At 37.4% G+C, this 12,396-nt stretch overlaps 1 protein-coding gene across 1 annotated transcript in view; it reads left to right on the top strand.

Moving 5' to 3' along the window:
- LOC115217369 (nuclear export mediator factor NEMF) overlaps nucleotides 1–12,396 on the top strand; it is a 139,622-nt gene that overhangs the window by 51,292 nt on the left and 75,934 nt on the right. The window contains exons 14-16 of the mRNA XM_029787042.2: nucleotides 6,621–6,781; nucleotides 7,976–8,074; nucleotides 11,860–11,923. Coding sequence (XP_029642902.1) covers nucleotides 6,621–6,781; nucleotides 7,976–8,074; nucleotides 11,860–11,923 — 324 coding nt within the window. The remainder of the gene's footprint in view (nucleotides 1–6,620; nucleotides 6,782–7,975; nucleotides 8,075–11,859; nucleotides 11,924–12,396) is intronic.

A 12,396-nucleotide genomic window follows, 5' to 3' on the forward strand; every position in this document is an offset into this window, starting at 1 on the left:
GTCTGGACAATCTTGAGGGTGGCCTTCCCTGAGAGGTTCACATTTAGTACACCAATCTGTGATGATATGAAGTGGCAAGAAGCGACCCTCGAAGCCCATTCCTTACTTACGATGAATCTGATACCTCCGACCGATCTAGCACCTTCTGCTCTTCCTAATCTCACAATGCAATCATCTTACCACCGTATACTCGCTTCCTTCTTCCAGCGTGTCTCGCACAGCCCTAACATGTCACACCTGATCTTCTTCCTCTCCTCCATTAGGTGGTTCAGTTCTTGCCACCCTGCCATAGACCTGCAGTTGTAGGTGCATATGGCAAGTTTAGTCCTGTTCCATGACGGCTTTCGGGAACCTGTGATTCTTAGCAGCCTCTCGTCGCTCGAGTTGCACTCCGCCGTCATGGAGTGGCCCGATTGACGTGCAGGGTACTGAGGCCCTTTTCCTTTTCTCTTTGTTCTTCGTGCTGTTTTAGCCATAAGATGACGCCATCCCACTGGCTGGGCGGGCAGGCCGGTATTTTGTTGGATGGCCGTTGACTCTTCAGGAGTTCATCCGCCCTTTGTTGGGTCTTATTTTTCCATCCCACAGGGAGTTCAACAGCACCCTCCTCACCAAGCGAACCTGGTGGGGTTGTCAGTTTAGTCGCTGACGTCCCGACCATGCAACAGGTTGTACTGGATTACATGTTACCAGTAGCACTCTGGAGCGACCTGACATATGCAAGAAATGCACGAGGGACATGGTACTATATAGATCGGAGGTGACGGCCCTGAAAAATACAGATGGAATACCAGTCAACGAGAAGAGCGAGATGGAAAAAATTTGTGAAGACTTCTACACCAAGCTCTTTAAGTCTACCAGAAATGTCCAGCCGTTACCACCACTCCAACAGGAAGAAAACGTGCCACCTATCCTTGTCAGTGAGGTTGAAAGAGCCATCAGCTTGATGAAAAACGGAAAGGCTCCAGGGAAAGACGGTATAACATTGGAGGTGCTAAAGTCAGGCAGAGAGCAGCTCTGGAAAATCCTTGCTGAGCGATTTATGCACTATCTAGACGAGGGAAGAATTCCCTCGCAGTGGAAAGAGTCAAATACCATCCTGCTGTATAACAAGGGCGACAGAGAAGATCTAAAGAACTACCGACCCATATGCCTGCTGTCTCACGTGTACAAGCTGTTCACGAAGATAATTCTGAACAGGTTGTCACGTCGTCTCGACGAACAACAACCGAGGGAGCAAGCAGGCTTCCGGAAGAACTACAGCACAATGGACCATATATTTGCTCTAACGCAACTGCTTGAGCGAGCAAATGAGTACAAGCTGCCTCTTTGCGTTGCGTTTATAGATTATGAGAAGGCCTTCGATAGAATCGAAACCAACGCAGTGCTGAACTCGCTGCAGAGGCAAGGAATCGAAGCGAAATATGTGCAGCTGCTCAGAGAGGCAAATTCCGGATGCATCACCGACATAGCTCTACTGTCATCACCCATACGAGTGCCGGTCGAGAAGGGAGTGAAACAAGGAGATACAATCTCTCCCAAACTTTTCACTGCATGTCTTGAACAGATCATCAGAGGCATCGAATGGCAAGGTGGTGTCAACATCAATGGCGAGCTCCTCCCTCACCTCCGTTTCGCTGACGACATCGTACTCATCACTGAAAACATGGATCAGCTTCAGACCATGCTGACGGAGCTCGACATCAAAAGTTCTGCAGTAGGTTTCAAGATGAAAACAAAGTTCATGCGGTCAGACAACGTACCAACAGATCAAATGGTGATCGGCAGTGATGAAATAGAGGAGGTGAGAGAATATGTCTACCTGGGACAGGAAGTAAATATGTGCCGGGATATCAAAAAGGAGATCTCACGGAGAGTAAGGGCCGGATGGAAGGCATTCAATGGCATAAGGGATGTGCTCAAGGGAAGGTTGGACAGGACCACCCGCGCCAACCTCATTAACAGTGCAGTTCTACCTGCAATGTTATATGGTAGTGAAACATGGGCTACCACAAAGAGAGAAGAGCAAAGACTGATAACGGCTCAAAGAGCCATGGAAAGGTCAATGCTTGGTATCTTGTTGAGAGAGCACATAAATAGCAACATCATCAGAAAGAAGTCTGCCGTGAGAGATGTCATCGCAGAGTATACTCGCAGCAAGTATAGATGGGCTGGACACGTCGCCCGGCTCACCGATAATCGGTGGACGCACGCAGTTGTCAAGTGGTACCCGCGTGAGCGGAAAAGACCACCCGGAAGACCTCCACGACGGTGGAGTGACGATTTCAAGAGGACAATTGGGATCACGTGGATGAGAAAGGTGCGATCCAGAGAGGAGTGGACAGCGTGCTGTGACCAGCGGTGTCAAATGGACGCCTGACGGACTGGTCAGTCAAAGTGATCAAAGTGATATATATATATCATTGTGTTGACCAGACTATCAGATGTTCTTCACAATGCGCTTCCTTGCATTATTTTAGCTTTCAAATGATGGAATGATGTCACCCTGGTGATTAGGTGGGCAGGCCAAGTTTTTCCCCCCATGTACAGAATGTCAATCCATTGTAGACTCATTTATAGCTGAGTGAAATGAAGTATTTTGCTCAAGAACACAATGTGCCATAGATCTAGAAATTGAAACCACAATCTTGCAACTGTGAGTTCAACACTCTGACAACTAGGTTGTGAGCCTTCACTCACACCCACCCGCACACATGCACGCACACCTGTATGACCCCTGAAAGTCATAGTCATAGACCCATTCAGGAGCAATGGACAATGATGCTTTACCATTTTTGTGACTTATCAATATCTGCACACAAGTGTTGTAAACATTATCAGACACACATACACTATGTATGTTCTTTGATTGTTTGCTAGTCAGCTGTGATTTGACCCAGAGGAGATGACTCTCTCATCTCACCTCTATGTTTACAACATTCACACTGCTTGATTTTATTTCTACATATGCTTTGTTTAGGCATACTAGCAGATGGTTTTTACACTATCTTACATATAGTCATAGACAGGCTATCCAATTTGCCTCTGGTTCGGTTCAAGTATGTGATGTTGATAAGCTACAAAGATGGTGAAACATCGATGTCCATCAGTCCTGAATAGGACTCGGAATGAGTTGTCTCACTCTTCTATGGCTATGACTTTCAGGTGATTTAACACCCTTTGCTTTGAGAGAGTTATCTCCTCCACTTCAATTTGCAGCCGACTGGCAAACAAACGAAGCACATACATTGTGTGTTTGATAATGTTTACAACACTTGTGCTGCTTCTAATTTATAATTGAATGTACACACACACACACACACACATACACACACGTCTGCTTCAGTAAACTCTGTCCAACCTATGCAAGCATGGTAAAGTGGATGTTAAAATGATGATGGTGATGATGATGATAACTGGCATGGCATCAGTTATGATGATGCATGATCCTGATGATCTGATCAATGGAAATCCTGCTTGTGAAATTAACATACAAGTGGCTGAGCACATACAAGTAGACATGCATACCTTTAATGTAGTTCTCACAAGAAAATTCAGCATGACACACAATGTGACAAGGCTGGCCCTTTGAATTACAGTACAGCTCATTTTTGCCATCTGAGTGAATTGGAATAATGTGGAATAAGTGTCTTGCTCAAGGACTCAATGTGCCACCAGGATTCAAATTCTAGACCTTACAGTTGTTTGCCAAATACTGATTGAAGTTTGCTTTCAATTTAAAAATTTTAAAACATTTTTACTGATAACATCCAGTTGTCTATTTTTGATATGAATTTTTGGATCTTTTCGGTTTGAATGACAGTTTTTAACATAATTTCTAGGTAACTAAAAAATTTTAAACTTCGTATACTGGTAGAATGTGTTTATAAAACATCATTTTCTCTTGGCTTTCTTGAGAAAATTCTGTAGTTTGTAACATATTTCGTCTTTAATTTCTTGCATTTCGGCAATTTTAACCAATCAATGACTGTCTATTGAGGTGAAAGCATTCTGTGCCATATGAATATGTCCCTCCTTTAAGAAACAGATTGGGTTTATTTACATTTGTGAAGAAAAAAAGATACCCTTCCCCCACCCCTAACCCTAACTAACCCTAAATCTAAAATAGATTGAAATGCAATAGATCGATTCTAGGGTCATAATTATGGGTGACAATTTCATATGAAACTGCTAGAGAAAATGGCAGTTTTTTTCTAGCGGTGTCATATGAAATTGTCACCCATAATTATGACCCTAGTATCGATCTATTGCATTTCAATCTATTTTAGATTTAGGGTTAGTTAGGGTTCAAACTGAAAAGATCCGAATTGTTTTGTTTGCTAAGACCAATTAAAAGCAACAAGACTACACTTTCCCTTGCACCATCACCCCTTTCTGTGTGTGTGTGTTTGTGTGTGTGCACGCGCACACACGATAACTGACTTGAAAAGTAGTTAACAAAAAAGGACAGATATGGAAAAATCTCTTCCCCTCTACTATCCACAATCACTATGGTTTTGACATATTTAGACCCCTCAATAACAGTTGTCTGGAGAGTGCCAGTGATTGGTAAACATCAGTGAAATAGAGGACAGTACAGAAAAAGCTTGACATCTTAAAAGACAAAGTGCATTGACATACAAGTAAGAGAAAAAATTACAAAGTAATATAGTTCTCTGAGAAAATATTCTGACTGGATGTAGAAACAAAAAAAAAATGCAAGTGCAAATGTAGAATAATAGTAGAATTTCATCAGAATACAAACTGAAAGACAGGAGGACTTAGGATGTATGAATGAGACAAAGGTAGGGATAAAAAAGAAAGTGGAAAGAAAAAGGCATGGTAGGGTGGGAGCAACAGCAATTGAGTAAGAAAACGAATATAGGAAGAAGAGAAATCATGAGAGAATGACAAAGAGAAAAAAAAAGATAGAGAGGGGGAAAGAGAGTAAGTAGTAGTGAGAGAGAGGGAGAGTAAGGAACATGAAGGGAGAAAATGAAAGAGGCCTGGGAAAGGAAGATAGAGAGGATGAAAGTATAAAATGACTAGCAGTATCGCCCGGCGTTGCTCGGTTTGTAGGGAAATAACTAAAGCAATTTTAGAGAGTTATAGCCACAAAATGGGGAAAAAATGATGGTAAATTTTTTTTTTAGTAAAAAGGTCGATGTGCATCCCCTAGACATCTGTGGTTTGTGTTTCTGATTCTCGACCCCATGTCGAATTTATCGATTTTTTTCAGAACTGGGGAACTTTTCAAAATTTTCGCTGCGTTAGTTTTGAATTATGACATTGGGCTATGTGTGTGTCAAGTTTCATCAGAATCGGTTGAAGCCGTGGTCAGGGTGAGGGTACAACCTAACAGACACACAGAAACACACACAGACAAATGCCGTTTATATATAGAGAGATTACAGTGAGAGTAAACATCTACTGAGGAGATTAAAGAGGAAGCTCACCTCACTCCATCTGTCCCTCACTTTTCTTTCCCTTCCACTTTTGATTCCTCCATGTCATTGATTCTGAACTCTGGAACTCGAGTTGTTTTCCATAAGGATGTACAGGTCTGACAGGACCAATCCTTGTTCAACATTGTCTTTCATACTGCAATGGAAGCATGGCTCTGAATTCTAATGGAATGTAGTCTGTGCGCTTATTTATGATATTCATGCTCTTCTAGTTCATAGTCATTCAGGACTGTATTAAACACAACTGATCTTGATCTCTGTATTGTGTCCTGTAGTATAAACTTGAACATGACATTACATTGTTGGCTAGTATTTCTGAAGTTACTGTGTAACAGGTAACATTGACTCTTTACAAGTTGGACTCATCATCATTTATGATGATGATTATGAATGTATTACTATAAATATATTATGGCAAAATAATACTTCTCAAGTATAGAAATTTCATTGATTATCTATCATTTCATCCTAAGAATTGACTAAATTGTAGTGATTGGTTATGATGTCAGATATCTTTGATTAAAAGTTGCTTTTTCATATTGGCTAAAGTCATTCAACTAGAAAGTAAAACTATATTAGTACAGTAAAAAATGTTATAAAAATTTGGACAACATAAAGGCTGAGCAAAATTGTTTTATAATTTTAATTTCTTTTGATTCATATGATACAAAACAAGCAATTGGAATGCACAAAATAGCTTTCCTTTAGTTGGGTTGTCATAACTTGATAAAAACAATATTAACTAGGTAATGTTTATATGATGACAATTGAATGATGCTTGATATGTACTCCATATCAATCCATACAAATATTTTAAAACAGGAATACAAACAACTGCTTAGTCAGTAATTAACACTGAGATGGGCAGAGAATAATGAGCCTGTGTGTGGTTAGAGGTTACCACACATAACCTTCTGGTTATGAAGTAGAGCCTTCATCAATATTAATCTCGTTGCTAGTGTATTGGTCATTTTGCATTATAAATGGAAAGTTAATCCACTTGTCATACTCAGATTTAAAACAACATGTGTTTTGACTCACCTATGTCAGAGTATTGGTTAGTAGGCTTTACTAATCAACTGAAAATATTTTACTAAAATGTTAGATTCATTAAAATACTTTTGAATTAATTTGTTTTATTTGAAATCTTGTTAGGTTGATCAAGCCATAAGAGTTGTTCGGAGTGCTTTAGCCAATCAAATCAATTGGACAGAAATTTCTGAATTACTGAAACAGGCTCAACTGCAACAAGATCCAGTTGCTTGCTCCATTAAATCCCTAAAATTAGAAACTAATCACATCACCATGCATCTCAAGTGAGTATTTATGTTTCCTTGAAACCCTAATATTTAAATTTACTATTTTGGAGATACTAGCTGGCTAATTGTGAAGGTAAATGAAAATTTACAAATAAAAGGGTTGACAGTTCATGCCTTGTTGCTGGTATTGAACTGAGTTTTCAGTAAAGACATGTAAATGCTTTTTGGATCAGTTGACTTAACTGTAATATAGGTACCATATAAGTGGAAGAGAATGGTACTGTATATCTTATACATCTTTCATTAGGTTACTGTGTTGTGTTCATATTTTGTTATGGAATTATTGGAGAAGAAGATGCTATTAATAATTATATTGCCAAGGCATATTGATAACGTTACTCTCTTTAATGTTATTGTGATTGTCTGTTTACTATTCTGGACTATTTAATATAGTAATGCTTTTGTATTTTTTTTATGACTAAATGTTTGAATAATTTTCTTAAGAAATAATTTTTTCTTTCATTTAATACATAAAAGGAAGACCATATTTGATATTGTTATCCTCAAAAAGTTAGAGTGGCCATAGCTGGGTTGTATTTGATCATATTTATACTGGTTTAGGACTGACAACAACAACTTATACTGCAGATTTCAGTAGAACTCTGAAGTTGATTACTACTGGAATAGTTTAAAGGCATTAATCAGTTATTGCAAACATGGAGAGATACACTCTGCTTGGTTGTGATAATTTCTGTGAGGTAGTATTCTTAGTGGTATGGCATAAACAATAAGAAAGTAATATGAAAATAGAGTTAGAACACAGTTAAATAAATAATGTTGACAAGCAACTGCAGATAACAATTAAAAAAAAAAGGGTATAAAGTTGCAAATACAATGACCCCTATGTTCTATAAGTAAATATTTAAACTTGTCAAAGCATCTTGCTCATTGTTCTGTAAGGGATCTTGTGAGCCTTGAATGATGAAATGTTTGGAAACTATATCTTTTTATTTGACCTTGTAGGCATTAATGACTTTTATAAAAATCTTACCTCATTTTGGAATTTCATGTTTTTCTTACTATGAACCCCATTGTCTAAAGCAAAATATGATTGTGCAGGGTTTGAACTGATGAGCAGATATTCAGTGGTTCAACATCACAACTTTACAGTCAATGTTTCCTTGGAACATGATTCTGATAATAATAATATCTTAATAAATGCTGATGTTTTTATCTATTCTTGTATTCCAGTGATCCTTATATTGATAGTGATGAAGAAGAAGACGAACAACCAAAGTCTCTGATGATTGACATTGATCTTGGTCTCAGTGCTTATGCCAATTCTAAAAAGTCAGTGTATTATTTTTATCATTCATGAAACATTTTAGTTGCTTGTTCTGTTGCTCTGTTACTTTTAAATTCATTTTAAATTTAAATAGAAGAAATTATCAATAAAAGAGAAGTGAAGTAAAAAAAAAAATCAATGCTATATAAATCTAATTGCCATATTTAAAGTCAGGTAATGGATTGACAGAATTGTTAGAGCATTAGAAAAAATACTTTGCGGTTTTTGTCCTGGCTTTTCACTTTCTGAGTTCAAATCCTACCGTGGTCAGCTTTGCCTTTTATTCCTCCTGAGTTGATAAAATAAAGTACCAGTCAAGTACAGGGGTGGATGAAATTGATTAGCCCTTCTCCTTAAAATTGCTGGCCTTGTTCCTAAATCTGAATAATATTTAATTTATTAGTAGGAAGATGGTTATGACAGTGGAAAACTAGATTAATAAACTTGCTGTATTTAAAGAGTGTAGGTGATGGGTGTGTACATGAACGTGTGTGTATGTATATGTGTAGTGTAGTGAGGTGAAGGAAGATGTGATGCTGGGCTGTTACTTGATGTAGTGTAGTGCACTGTGTGTACATGTGCATACCTCTACATGTATATGTGTATATATCTGTACATCTGTGCATATCTATACATGTGTGGGTGTATCTGTGCATAAGTGTGTATATCTGTACATGTGTGTATAAGTGTATGTAGGTTGGTACATGTGTATATGCCTATGTGTGTGTGTGTTTGTGTACATATGTGTGTGTATTTCTGTATAAGCATTGGACATGCTTGCGTGTACATTTGTGTATATGTACTTGTGTGTGTATGTGTTCATATGCATCTGTGTGAGTGCATCGCTAGCCACTACACATTCTTTATTTTCTCTCCATTTCTTTCTGTGTTCCTTTCTGTGGAAGAGCGTAGGCTCGAAACATTAAAGACTTTTTTCACTTCCCAAGCATTAAACTAATACATCTGTTTGTTGTCTACACCACCTGTCTTCGTCTTTTATTTTTTTGTGAATTCTCCCCTAGATATGCATGTAGGTATATGTGCATATGGGTGCATGTGTTACATGTATGTACATGTGTGTGTGTGTTTGTGTGGGTGTGTGTGTGTATGTGTAGACGTTTTTGTGTGCCTAGATTTGTTCATCTGTTTGTGTGTGTTACATATATGTGTATATGTATGTGATTTTGTACACACTTGTGTGTACATATACATGTGTATGCATATATTTTAGCTTTTGTCTTTTACTTGTTTCAGTTATTACAATGTGGCCATGCTGGGGTATCACCTTGAAGAATTTTAGTTGAATGAATTGACCCCAGTTGTTTTTTGTTTTTTAACTCTTCATGGGCCAGCGGAGTCCTTTGGGACCCCAGCAAATTTTAAAAGTTATGCAACTTTTATATTATTTATTTAAATGATTTTATATTGTATGACTTTTATTGTCAATAGGTTATGTATGCACATACAAATTTTGAGTTTAAAATTTCTAGTCATATGGATGTTATAGCATAAAATATGGTCATTGGTGTCCAATTGGACCCCCATTGGCCTTCTGTGGAATTATTTTTTTCTGTTCTTTTTTCAGATATTCTGATGAACTGTTGGTCAATTTTCTTTGTATTTGTACTAGTATGAATTGATATACTAAATAATTTTGTTTTATTTTATATTTAGTGCTATATGTATAGTTTATACATATATAAAAAATGTTGATTTCTTTCAATAAAGGTTTTTTTCAGTCAATAAATTATATTTTAATTTCTCTCCATTAAATGCTAATAATTACAAATATATACTTATAAAGTGCTAAATTTCTTGTTCTGTATCATGCACTCACACATATATAGGAGATTAAGCAAATATCACTTTACAGATAGCACAGAAATGTGCAAAAATAAAAGTGGGGTCCTTTTGTGTAATTCCAACCCTGCTGGCCCACAAAGGGTTAAAACTTATTCTGTTGGACTCTTTTGCTGAACCACTACATTACAGGGACATAAACATACCATCACTGCTTGTCTAGTGATAGTGATGATAGTGGAGGAAAAACACAGACACAAAGACACACAAGATACACATACATATGTGTATGTTGGTGGTGTGGTGTCAGTGTCGGTGGTAGATGTGTTATCAGTGTTGATGGTAGCTGTGTTGTCAGTGGTCGGTTATGGTGGTAGTAGTAATGCTGTTGGTGGTTCTGATGGTGGTGGTAGTGGTGTTTGTAGCGGTGAGGATGGTGGTGTCTACTGTGGTAGTAGATGTGGTGGTGTTGATGTTTGTAGCAGTAGAGTTGTAGTGGTTGTATCGGTGTTAGGAGTTGAACTTTGCAGGTGCAGTCATACAGATATATTACGTGTAAATGATTCTGTGATAACAGTTTAATAACTAGTTTGATAGTTGAAACATCTTCATAATCTTTTTCAGAAATAACACACGCATGCACGTGCCAGTGTGGCACATTTTGTGACTTTCTATACTTTTGCTGCAATTATAGGAATGTTTGTTAGATATTAATATATGTTATTCTGAAAATGGATGTACAAAAAGTCTTTGCTGCTGTAAAAGTGTTAATAGTAAAGATTACAGATTAATGAAATTTGTTGTCTGTACATGTGCTGGTTGATATTTTCTGTGATTTTCAGTAAGTTTGCATCAATGTCTAGTTTTCATATAATTTTTTATCTTTTTATCTAAGTAAAACTCAAACCTCTAAGACTGATTATTTGCAGTGTAAAACTGCAAATAGCTAGTCTTACAGGCTCTCTTTATCTTGAATTTTTATCTAAATTATGTTTCTCTTCAGGACAATATTTACATACATCAAATTTAATGAAGTAGCTTCAATTGTGACTTAAGGATCTTGTATTGTGAGATAGTAATTAAAGAAAAGTTGAGATAACGGGGAAGTTAATTTATTAAAATAACTATTCAAAAGAAATGAAGTCGGTGGGAAGGGGAAAATTCAGGTATGTTTTATTGCAGTTTGGATGACAGAGAGTTATGATTCTGTTTCAACACTCACCACAGCCAATTTGCAAGAAAATTTAGATGTTTGTTGATGGTTGAGGAAAACTATGTCTTTGATGTAACTGCTTGTGGCACCTGAGAATCTTGAGTGCTTCCTACATTACACTTTCAGTGTGTCCTTGCGAATATAGAAAACTACAGTAGTAGCAGTTTTTCATTGTCACAGATGTTAACTGCTGCAACTAAAAATTCACCACTTTCATGGAGCCAAGATGCATCAGTTGCATGTGGTCTGAATTTAATTGAGAGGAACTTGTGTAACATCATCTACATTCTTGTTCCTCATCAGCTGAATTCAACAGCACAGAGATATAGAAGTTGTGGAAACCCCTGGTACCCATATGACTATGAGGTTGTTTGACCATAGGATGGAAGTCTGTCATGCCATAGTCTTACCCACAAACAGTGGGGGTTCAAATTTGGAGTTTTCTACCTCCAAGACATGTTCTGTGTGAAACTGGGAGTCCATCACTGCCAGTGGTCTTATAGCTTGCTTGATTACTATACTCTACAGTTGGATAGCCAATGATCCTGTGCTGGCTACATCTGATCATTTGGCATGTCTTTGTCCTGGGTTTCTAGAAGCCTTCCTCACTAACCTAGTAAGCTGGGGATGTCAGTTTGGCCACCAATGACCAGAGTATACCAGTAGCACACTCTAAAATATTATTTTAATAGTGCAAGTTTACTAATTGTATCAGTATTGTATCATGTTTCATGAACATAATCAATTGAATTGTATTATATTTCTGTATATTTTAAGGTATTTTGATAATAAGAGGCAAGCTGCCAAAAAGGAACAGAAAACCATTCATGCTTCTGCTAAAGTAGGACATTTTTTTTTAACCTTCTATTTTCATGTTTCATTGTTGTTTAGCTCCAGGTTGCTTTTGACACCTCAGTTATTTCTTGAGCCTTCTTCATTGACCTATCTCTTGTTTTATATTTGCTGTCATCCCCATTTTGTTAGTTTTCCCTTATTGGCCTGGGATATAAGGGTCTCATATGTGAGCAACACCAAGTATTCTTAGTTGGATCCAGCCTTTCCTTTGAAAGTTTTGCTTTATTTTTCATGCTGCAAATACTTTCTACTACCATTTCATGTCATGCTTTGCTTTTAGTGCAAAATGTATCATCTTTGCAATGATTTTTTTTTCAAACATCAGCTGACATATTTGAGGCTCAGCAACTTTCTCAAATCATGTGCTCTTATAAAATAAACCAGGTAAAACTTAGAGCTCTCCAAGTCTGCATTCACTTCCCACAAAGTACACTTCTTACACATTTTTCATATAGACTA

Source organism: Octopus sinensis, linkage group LG11 (assembly GCF_006345805.1).
Source record: "Octopus sinensis linkage group LG11, ASM634580v1, whole genome shotgun sequence".
NCBI classification, from domain to species: Eukaryota; Metazoa; Mollusca; class Cephalopoda; order Octopoda; family Octopodidae; genus Octopus; species Octopus sinensis.